Here is a 10,652-nt window from a genome sequence, read left to right on the forward strand (position 1 = left end):
GTATGCAATAAGCATTCGATCACTTTATATACACTAATTGAAGATCTGTTGCAGAGTTAATTCTGGAGATTAAGCTATTTGAAGTGACCAGCATGCTGCTTATACACATAGGCTCTCAATAGATAATGGGTATTTATCAGAGAAGTTAACATGTCAGCATTAGATCTGTTCTGTGAGATAAACTATGATGGTACAAATGAAACCAGAATCATTTACCTAGGGACAGAAGAGAACGGAGAGAACACAGCAACAAGCCATACAGATTTGGTGAGGGCTTTCAGCAGTAATCTGTCTGAAGTCTAGTGGATACTGATTGCCTGCACAGGGTTTCTTATAGGGTCCTGTGTGCACCTGCTTGCTCAACTTTATTTTCTAAAAAGAAGTCTGCTTTGATTTCATTTTTATTCCTTTGTATGTTGTCTTTTATCTCTGATTGCTTTTAAGATTTCCTCTTTTCACTACTTTTAACAGTTTGATTATGATATGCCTTGATGTATTTCTCTCTGTATCTATTCTGCCTGAGATTCATTAAGCTTCTTGGATCTCTGGGTTTATAGTTTTTATCAAATCTGAAAATTCTCCTACCCTTCCTTCTGGTATTCTAACCTTCAAATTCTATCCACCAGCTTTTCTGAGCCCTGACCTCCTCCTCCTCCACTCAGACCACCAAGTTGTTAGGTCCTCCCTCCCTGCAGATTAGGGAGATCCTGAAGCAAACTGCTTCAGGCAGCAAGTTGGGGCCATTGTAGGACTTTCTTCATTGATTTCCTTTTTACTGGGAAAACAGTCTCGCACTGCCTATTGTCCAGTGTGTGTAAACTCTCATTTTCTATGTTCTATTGAGTTTATAACTATTCAAGGCAGGAAAGAAACCTTGGTTCCTATTATTCCATTATGGCCAGAGCAGAGCATACTTAAAAGGACATCCCAAAGCCAGGTTCCTTCAAATAATGATTGTCTGCTGGGGCTAAGGTTGTGGCTCAATGGTAGAGTGCTTGCCTAGTACATGTGAGGCATTGCGTTCCATCCATAGCACTACATATAAATAAATAAATAAATAAATAAGATTATGATTATAGCCTGTGAGTTGTTTGTTTTCCTCTTTAAGCAGTGCTGGGGATTGAACCCAAGGTCTCGCACATGCTAGACAAACATGCTACCACTGAGCTAAATCCACAGCACACAAATTCTGATTATCTGTGGCTACAAATGGATATTCATTGGTACTCTTTTGAAGATGGTCCCATCATTTCTTCTGTGCAGTGAATCTGTTTTAATTTTTTGGTGGGGGATGAAGTGCCAGGGATTGTACTCAGGGGGCACTCGACTACTGAGCCACATCCCCAAACCCATTTTGTATTTTATTTAGAGACAGGGTCTCACTGAGTTGCTTAGCACCTTGCTTTTGCTGAGGCTGGCTTTGGACTCACAATCTTCCTGTCTCAGCCTCCCTAGCTGCTGGGATTATAGCTGTGCGCCACCCAACCCAGCTGTGCAATAAATTTGTAAGAACCCTCAGCAGTCAGCTTAGAAGTCCAACTCAGTTCATGATGTACTAATAACCACTAACTTATTGCCATCTTTTAAAATTTTCTCTTAAAATGCCGTTAAGCATCCAGTGCCAGGATGCACACCTGAAATCCCAGCTATTTGACACACTAAGGCAGGAGAATCCCAAGTTCTAGGCCAAGTTGGCAACTTAGCAAGACCCTATACCAAAAACAAAAATTTAAAATGTCTAGAGCACAGGTAGCTCATTGGTACAGTACTTGTTGAGCAAAAATGAGGCCCTGAGTTCATTCCCCAGATCTACCAAAAAAAAAAAAAATGACATTTATGTATTAACTAAAAGAATTCTCTAGCCAGTTCTGGGGCATGCTCCTGTACTCTCAGCTGCTCAGGAGGCTGAGGCAAGGAGAACTGCTTGAACCCAGAAGTTCAACAACATAGTGAGACTTGGGCTCAATAAGATAACCACACTACTATAACAACTAAAGACTATCATCATTAACTGAGTGCAAGGCCTGATGCACTGCTGAAGTCACTTATACTCCTGGATGAGATTGACTTTTTAGCATTTGTATATAAACATGTTTGAAGAGAATATTCCTTGTAGCAGTTTATTGATAGGTCAAGAATTGTGTTATTGGGTTATTGTGGAAATAAGTAGGAAGATCAAGGCCTAGACTAACCCAATGTATTAATTATAAACATTTACTCTTTCAAGTATTTTCTACTTGTGATACCTTTTAACCTTGTAGAAATGAGATCTATTAGAAAACTCTTCAGTGCATTCTCTCTCAATTTCAAACACTTCAGCTCAACATTTTGAAGGTTTTATTCCCCCTGCTGTTCTAGGGTGGGGTCTGGAGCTTATGAACAAGTTGTGATCAAACGCTAGCAGTCAAGCCGGAGATCTGAAGCTTCCCTGTGGATTTAAAGTGTGGGCAGTTGATGTATGGAGGCATTTTAGTCGAGCACTTAAAAGGAATCTGTGAACCTCATCTGTCAAGAAGAAAGCCAATGCTGATTTCGTCTCCAAAAGCGCCCACCTTCCCCACCCAGTGAGAAGGAACATCTGAATGGTATTCTCAAGGCAGTGTGCCAGAGTGTGCCTTGGAGGTGCACTGCTCCTGTGGCTACTGCACATGACAGTGAAAAACTGTTCTTTCTTTCAAAATACCCAATGGAAAAACAGCACTAGATATGTCTGAGTATAATTTTAGTATTCAAGAGTAAAATCTGTGATAGAGGTGCTCAATAGATTGGGCTGTATGTTTTTTATTTTAATTGTACATTTTAGATATAAGTGAATATAATTTAAATTTAAACCCTTATAAATTCTGTCAAGATAGTTATTAAGTCCTCTTAAGGAAATATTCCATATTATACTACCTAAGGTATTATACTGTTTATTAACTCATTTTGATGCAATAATTGATATAAAGTGTGGGTGTTCATGCTTTGGGAAAATGTTTTACTACAATAACATAAAATGCTTAAAATTAATATAAATATATCAGTCATAAATCAAATGACAAGTGTGTTTTAAGTCTGAGGTAGGCAAATGGATGTGATATTGTTATTATGTGGTATATAGTATTGTTATTTGTCATTAACATTAGATGAGCTGTAGAATCCCCACTAGCACTATACGTGAAGATTTAAAATAAGCTTAATATTCAATATGTTAGGCCACCATAAGGCACCCAAACAGAAGAACTATTTTAATTCACTGAATTAAGACCTGCTGGTTTCAACAGTCAAAATTTAGAACACGAGAAAAATTGTGATATGATCTGAAACAGAGCATCCTTTTCTGTGAAAATTCAGGCTTGTCTAAAGCTGAAACTTACTCTGACATGGTAGTAGGTAGAAAATAGGAAACAGCTACTTAACATTACTGAACTGAAGGATTGGTAGTTTTCCATTTTAGCTTCCTATGGTCAGATATTATGTTTTCTTCTTTACTATATCAAAAATTAATTGTTTTGAGGCAAGAGTAGACTGTAATATACATCAAATATGGCTTTCAAATATGAATATCTCGTCTGGTTTCAGTTTCACAGCACAGCATATAAACTTTAGAGGTTTTCTGCTCTTATATGACCGTCTCCATGTGGAAAGATCAAAACCTTCTTGGAATCAAATAAAAACTCAGTCACTGAAGAAAAACAGATTCCTTAGAACCATTGATGTCCCAGTCCTTAATTTCGAAATCATGTTCAAGAAAGAAAATGTCAGAATAAAATTGGTCTAGCTTTCATGTTGGCAAAATATCCAAATTTAAAGGTTCGGAAAAAAAATAGAAAAGTTCATGTTAGGACTTTTTTTTTTTTTAAATTTCAAAGATTGGGTATCCCATATTAATAAATTTTTACAAATAGATTCTGAAATTTTTAAAATATTCTGAATTCTTAAATTATTTAGAATATTTTGGATGTTGAAAAGGTTTTATAAGTCCAATATGTTTTTTATTTTTTAAGATATATTTTGAAGGCCATGTGCAGTAGCACACGCCTGTAATCCCAGCAACTCAAGAGGTGAAGGCAGGAGGATCCCAAGTTCAAGGCCAGCCTCAGCAATTTAGCAAGGCCCTAAACAATTTGAGAGACCCTGTCTCAAAAAATAAAAAGGACTGGGGATATAGCTCAGTAGTTAAGCACCCTGGGTTCAATCCCTAGTATCAAAAAATAAAATATATAGATATTGAAGAAAAACGATTGACCTGAATATTTTAGTGAAATTATGCTTGGTTAGTTCTCTTAGTCCAAATAAAGAAAATGATTTATTAAGAGGTAAGGACTCCACTGTTCTATACAACTACAGTGCACTGGTTTTTAAAAATGTGGAAAGAAAAAAGAAAAATCCAAAGCAACAGTGACTGTGAAACTGAGCAAAAAGGAAGAAAGACTTGTCTGTCTTCAAGTGAACTGGTCCTTATTACATATTATGGAAAGAAGCAAAGTTTTAGAGATAGGAAGATAGAAGATATTGTTTAAAGAGATATTTATTATGACATTTTTTAAAACATATTTTTCTATTTTCAAAATATTGTTTCTAGGCTATATTTTTATTGGCATTTTGGCAGATGATTTTGCAGTTTTAAAAATGATAAAACTAGATTATAAGCATGGTTCAGTGAGGATACTCCTCAGACCTGTAAAAGGTGCTTTAGTCAAGGCAGTGCCCCTGTCTTACTCATCCCTAGCTGCCCCTGGCCCTGTCTTTATTCAGATTAGTTCTTGGTATTTAAAATGGTACAGAATGCTTTTTTTTAAAGTGAAATGTGAAGAGATTTTAAAAGCATGAAAATCATGCATTTATAATTTTAGCAGCCACCAAACCCATCTTGAGTTATATAGTAGTAAATATAAAAAAAATTAATAAGCAGAAACATTAGTTAAGAAGAGGGGAAAAAAAACTTAATGGCCATGACCTTTGCAGTCAACGTCTGGATTCATTTTATTTATTCTCATATTGCATTGGAATACTTTGCATTCAAATTTCGCTACAGTCCTATCAGAATATTTATTAAGGGTTGTTAAGAGTTAAGTGCCTTCCTTACTACTATAGTTTTTCTTTCCCTAAAACTTGTATTGTTAATCTCATGTAGCTAATGAAAACAAAAAAAGCTGCTTATTAAATACAAAGTCCTGGGCTGGGGATGTAGCTCAGTGGTTCAGTGGTAGAGAATTTGCAAGTCCCTGGGTTCAATCCCCAGGGCTGGGAGAGTGGGGGTGGGTGATATATATAAAGAAAGAGACTGTGTGTGTATATGATATCTATATATATCTATATCTATCTATCTATATATGATATATACTTATATCATATACACACACACAAAGTCCACTTTTTAAGTTTAGATAATTGGACTTTGAAACTTTTGATTTTGTTTTAATAAAATGGATTTTGAAAAGTAGATTCTTAATAAATTAATTTTTAAATATTAAAGTCAAACTTCAAATAGCCCAGTGTTAGATAATTTGCAAATATGTAACACTTTTTCTAGTTCTGTCTGAGAGAGAAAGACTAATGGCAATTTAAAGCTACATGTTTGGGATGAGATAAATAAGAGTCTTAAATATCTTGTTGAGAAGCATACACAGGCCAGTTAGGAGATGCTCTTCCTGTGACTTGAACTGATGTTGACTGAGACAGACAGGATATGAAGGAAGGGTAGCACAGGGCAGAGAAGGCCCTGGGCCATCAGTTTACACTTTAAAGGTTGACACCCCTTCGTAGTCTTCTGTGTACAAACAACTAGTATACACTAGTATTTATGATCTGAAAAAGTCTTGACCAATAATTCTAAACTCTACCTTCCCATTCCAGCATAAAATTATCAGAATAATATCCAAATTAGATTCTTCTATATATGCTTTTTTGAACAAAACTGTGAGCCACAAATGTTGACCACTTAGCTCTTTTGTTGCTGCAAGGAAAAAATAATCTTCAACTTGCCTCCATTCAAAATGTATTCAAATTCAGGCAGGAATGAGTTTTAATAACTTAAAGATCCCAGAGTAATTTTAGACTTTCAGGTTTCCATGCTAACTAAACTGCTTTGCAAGCTATAAAATATTTCAATGCTCTGAAGTGCTCTGAAGTATTAGGCTTACAGTATGACAAATCCATAACAAATCTCTGAGAGAGAGACTGGGCTCATATGATGGGGTTGCATTCTATTTTCTTAACAAGGCTTCAATTTGGGCAGTTCTGAAATTATGCTTGGTCAGTTCTCTTAGATGGTACGTCATGTGAATATAATCAAGTACAGTAGTTGAAATGATAAGCCGCTGTTCATATGTTGGCTTAGGTACTATGCATAATGTTAATAGCTGAGATGTTAAAAAATATAAAACAGGGCTGGGGATGTGGCTCAAGCCGTAGCGCGCTCGCCTGGCATGCGTGCGGCCCGGGTTCGATCCTCAGCACCACATACAAACAAAGATGTTGTGTCCGCCAAATACTAAAAAATAAATATTAAAATTAAAAAAAATATATATATATATAAAACATAAAGAGTAAAATATTCCTGCATTAAGCCTATTTTAAGACTGCCCTGAAAATAAAGGCCTTGTTCTCTTAAATATGTGATTTTCATAAGATAATGTATACATACTGTATTTTAAATGGTCATGTGGGTGGTCTTCCCATGTGACAAAGCTGATAAAATTTTTAATTTACATACAATGTATTCTGCATTTTCAAATGTTTATTTATGTATATAACAGAAAATTCTCTAGCTGATCTTCATTGACCAAATCCCACACAAGGGAAGACATTTTAGAGTATATACAAATTTTGGTTTTTTTGGAAATAGATCTTATTTGGGGATCACTTTCCTCTTGTGTGTTTATTTGACCCTTTGGTTGATTACCTACAACCTGTATTAACTTCTAATCAATCAGTTTATGAAAAATACTATTGGTGGCAGGGGACTGGCTCAGTGATAGAGCACTTACGTAGTATGCACAAGGCCATGGGTTTAATCCCCAGCACCACCAAAAAAAAAAAAAGGTTATTGAAGTGATTCCATCAGTATGCTAAGACTTGGAGAATGAACTTCATATTTATATATTTCCTTGTTTCAAACTGTACAATGATAATCCAGGCAATGTTTCCTTTTTTAACAAAAAAATTTATTTGTAAAATGTTTGTAATGTAAAGATGAATCTCATACATGTTCAATAAAATATATATCAAAAGTTTAGATGTTCTTTTTATTTTAAAATTAATATTCTGTCATAAAACTGTGCCAAGGTAAGAAAATAAATAGAAATATAACTTTCTTGACTATGTAGTATCTGACTTGAACAGCTCCAGTGGAGACATCTGTCCGAACCGTGGGGCGGCATGGGCTTTGGTGAGAGACAAACCTGAATCTAAATGAAAACTACCTTCTGAACCCATTTCCTCATCTAGGAAGGAGATAATACAACTGACTGTCAGATTGTGATGAAGAACATGAGTTAAGAGTATGCTGAAAAATTGAAAACAAATTTAAAAAGAAAAAAAATTCCATTTAGTAGGCTGAGGTGTTTGTTTTATTTTATTGCTTTTGTTTTGGGTACTGGGAATTGAACCCTGGGGGTGCTCTACCACTGACCAATATCTCTAACCCTTTTTATTTTTCTAGACAGGATCTCACTAAGTTGCCTAGGCTAGCCACAAACTTGTAGTCCTCCTGCCTCAGCCTCCCAAGTCGTTGGGATTACAGGCATGTGCCACCATGACCATCTCACTCAGTATTTTATCAAACCAAAAATAGCTTTTTAGCATCTACATGCATAAAGTAATTCTCATGTTGGTGGTTCTTATGTTAGTGATTCACAACTAGTGTGGATTAATATTTATGATTTGAAAATCATAATCATTTGGGCACACAAATGTTTACTAAATGTGCTACTAATAGAATTTAAGATCAACACTTAACAGAAGAGATTTAGTGTCACCCATATCCTTGTCAGCTTTTCTTCCCTTTAATTACAGATTGGTGGTCTTCCGTGGACAGCACAGATTATGGAAGGTTATATGATTAAGGATGAAGTACCATGCTTATTGGCAGAAGCTGGTAGGTTATGGGCACGAGGAGAGACCTTCCAAACCCCTCCCCAGTACACAGGATCATACAGGATTGCCCAGGATAACTTTGTAATGGGTCACAGCAGAACCTGGCAGGACCTCTGATCGGTCCTCAGACATCCTTGTTCACATTTCTGGCATGGGCCATCTTCTTGTTATGACTTAAACCACCTTACCTCAATACCTAGTGGTTTCCCCTTCTCCCTCTACCCATCCTTCCTCTTTCACCTATTTCCACCTGTTCCCTTTCTGTGTCCCTATGTATCATTTATCTGATATCAGAACTTAATGAAATCTGTCCTTCCATTTGTATAATAGGGTATCATGAATGGAATTCATCCATCTATGTTATATGTCACATAACCAAAAAATTAGGGAAAAAAATAGGAAAGGCTCAAATTAAGAGATTCCCTGGGTCAGAGATTTCTATCCCATGTGAAAGAAGATGCCAGAGACCTTCCTCTATGGATTGGTTTAGACCCCCACTGCTGTGCAGTTCCATTCAGTTTTTGTGGGTTTTGTTTACATCTTAGATGGCAAGTGTGTGCAGTTACTTTAAGAAAAGTGTGCCACCTTCTGGTACTGAACGCCAATGATTTAGGGAGTCTACTTTTCCCAAATGATCTGTGACTGCTTCTCTTTGACATATACTCCATGAAATTAAAATCAAAGGAAAAGCATTTTGTGGGGGACAGGGGTTAGTAATACTTTTAAATACTTGAAAAAAATTTTATAGCATTGTTTATTTTGCTTAGATTTTTTTTTTCCCTTTAGTGTGGGGTTAAAGAAAGATTCTGGAATTACATTTCCATGAGGATTTCTACCAAAAACGACTAGAAGAGCAACGTGACTAAGTACATGTAGACAGAGGTTTAGACCCAGACATGGTAGCAGAAAAACACAGGACCCATTCAATGAAAGCCAGCAGTCCTATGGGTCAAGGATGAGGTGTGGAAGCAGCAGCAGTGTTTCTGGGAAAGGCAATAATATGTCCACAGCTTGATTTGACTAGTTCTAGCCAAAGTCACAACTTGTAGGATGAAGTGAAATAGGTAGAAACAAGATAATTACAAACCAAGTACAGTGGTGCGTGCCTGTAATCCCAGCGGGTAGGGAAGCTGAGACAGGAGGTTCACGAGTTCAAAGCCAGCCTCAGCAAAAGTGAGGCGGTAAGCAACTCAGTGAGATCCTGTCTCTAAATAAAATGCAAAATAGGGCTGGGGATGTGGCTCCATGGTAAGTGCCCCTGAGTTCAATCTCCAGTACCCACACCCCGGCTGTCAAAAAAAGGATAATTACAGCAAAGAAGGCAAAAGGGATGTAGGCAGAGTTGTATACAATTTGGCAAGAACATTAACAGGGCTTAAAGTATTAATTTTCAGGAGAAAATGAAAGTAACATGCAGGCTTCAAAAACTAACATTTACTGTACACATTTCTATAACTTCCAGCTCCTACCAGCTTGTTTGTTAGATCTCACCAATATTCCCAATGTCCCCCCTTTTCTGGATAGCTTCAAAGAAGATGGGTTTACTGTAGTTAACACTTAGCACGCACCACAAGGCAGCTATCTGTCATTCTTAAAGCCTTTGAAAGATTCCACCCAAGCCAGGCGTGGTAGCGCACGCCTGTAATCCTAGTGACTGAAGAGGCTAAGGCAGAAGTATCGAAAGTTCAAAGCCAGCCTCAGCAATTTAGCAAGGAACTAAGAAATTTGGGGAGACCCCGTCTCAAAAAAAATAAAATAAAAAGGGCTGAGGATGTGGCTCGGTGGCTAAGTGGCCCTGGATTTAATCCCTAGTACAAAAAAAAATCCGTCTACATTGTGCTTGGTATGATGGTGCATGCCTGTAATCCCAGCAATTTGGAAGGCTAAGGCAGGAGAATTGCAAGTTGAAGGCCAGCCTGGGCAACTTAGCAAGAGCCTGTCTCAAAATAAAAAGGGCCAGGGAGGTAGTTCAGTGACACTTGATTCAATCCCCCATACCACACACACCCCAAAAAACAAACCTAATTATTCCGCATGGCCACTGTAAACAGTGCTCGGTCCCCAACTTCCAGCCTACTGCTTACCACAATTTCCACAGGACCGGGTGTGATGACTTTTTCATTTTTGTTGGCACCACAACACCAATGGAGGAACTGAGGGCTAGGAACACTTGTAAAAAGCTAAACTGCTTACTAGGTATGCTATAGAGGGAAGGTTAGAAATTAGAGCAGAAGGGAGGGAAATGGGCCAGGAAGGATGTGAGCTGGCTACTGTGTGAGGAAAGGGGAAGGTGCGTATGGGGAGTCTTGTGAAAATGTTAGAGGGGCCAAGTTTCAGATCTCAGTGGTATGGAAACTGAACTTGAATGCAGAGAGTGCTGTGAAGACTTAAGCTGCTGGGAATTCACAGAAATCCTAAAAAGGGTTTTTGCTACAGTTTGGATCTTGACTGTTCCCCAAAGACCCATGTGTTGAAGGCTGGGTTCCCAGAGTGATGCTATTGGGAAGTGGTGAGACCTAGTGGATTATTTGGGGTTATTTGGGGGCATGCCTTTGAAGGGGTGCCATGTCTCT

At 37.5% G+C, this 10,652-nt stretch overlaps 1 protein-coding gene across 2 annotated transcripts in view; it reads left to right on the top strand.

Moving 5' to 3' along the window:
* Window positions 1–8,416, top strand: part of Eeig2 (EEIG family member 2) — an 87,935-nt gene extending 79,519 nt beyond the window's left edge. Inside the window, exon 11 of one of the 2 annotated variants that reach the window (XM_071618135.1) lies at window positions 7,999–8,416. In XM_071618135.1, the coding sequence (XP_071474236.1) occupies window positions 7,999–8,044 (46 nt within the window). In that variant the 3' untranslated portion in view covers window positions 8,045–8,416. Of the gene's footprint in view, window positions 1–2,358; window positions 7,220–7,998 lie in introns of those variants that run through there. The other variant, XM_027922067.2, reaches the window with a different exon arrangement.
* Window positions 8,417–10,652: the final 2,236 nt, after the last annotated feature.

The sequence above is a fragment of the Marmota flaviventris genome, chromosome 10 (assembly GCF_047511675.1).
Source record: "Marmota flaviventris isolate mMarFla1 chromosome 10, mMarFla1.hap1, whole genome shotgun sequence".
Lineage (NCBI taxonomy): Eukaryota > Metazoa > Chordata > Mammalia > Rodentia > Sciuridae > Marmota > Marmota flaviventris.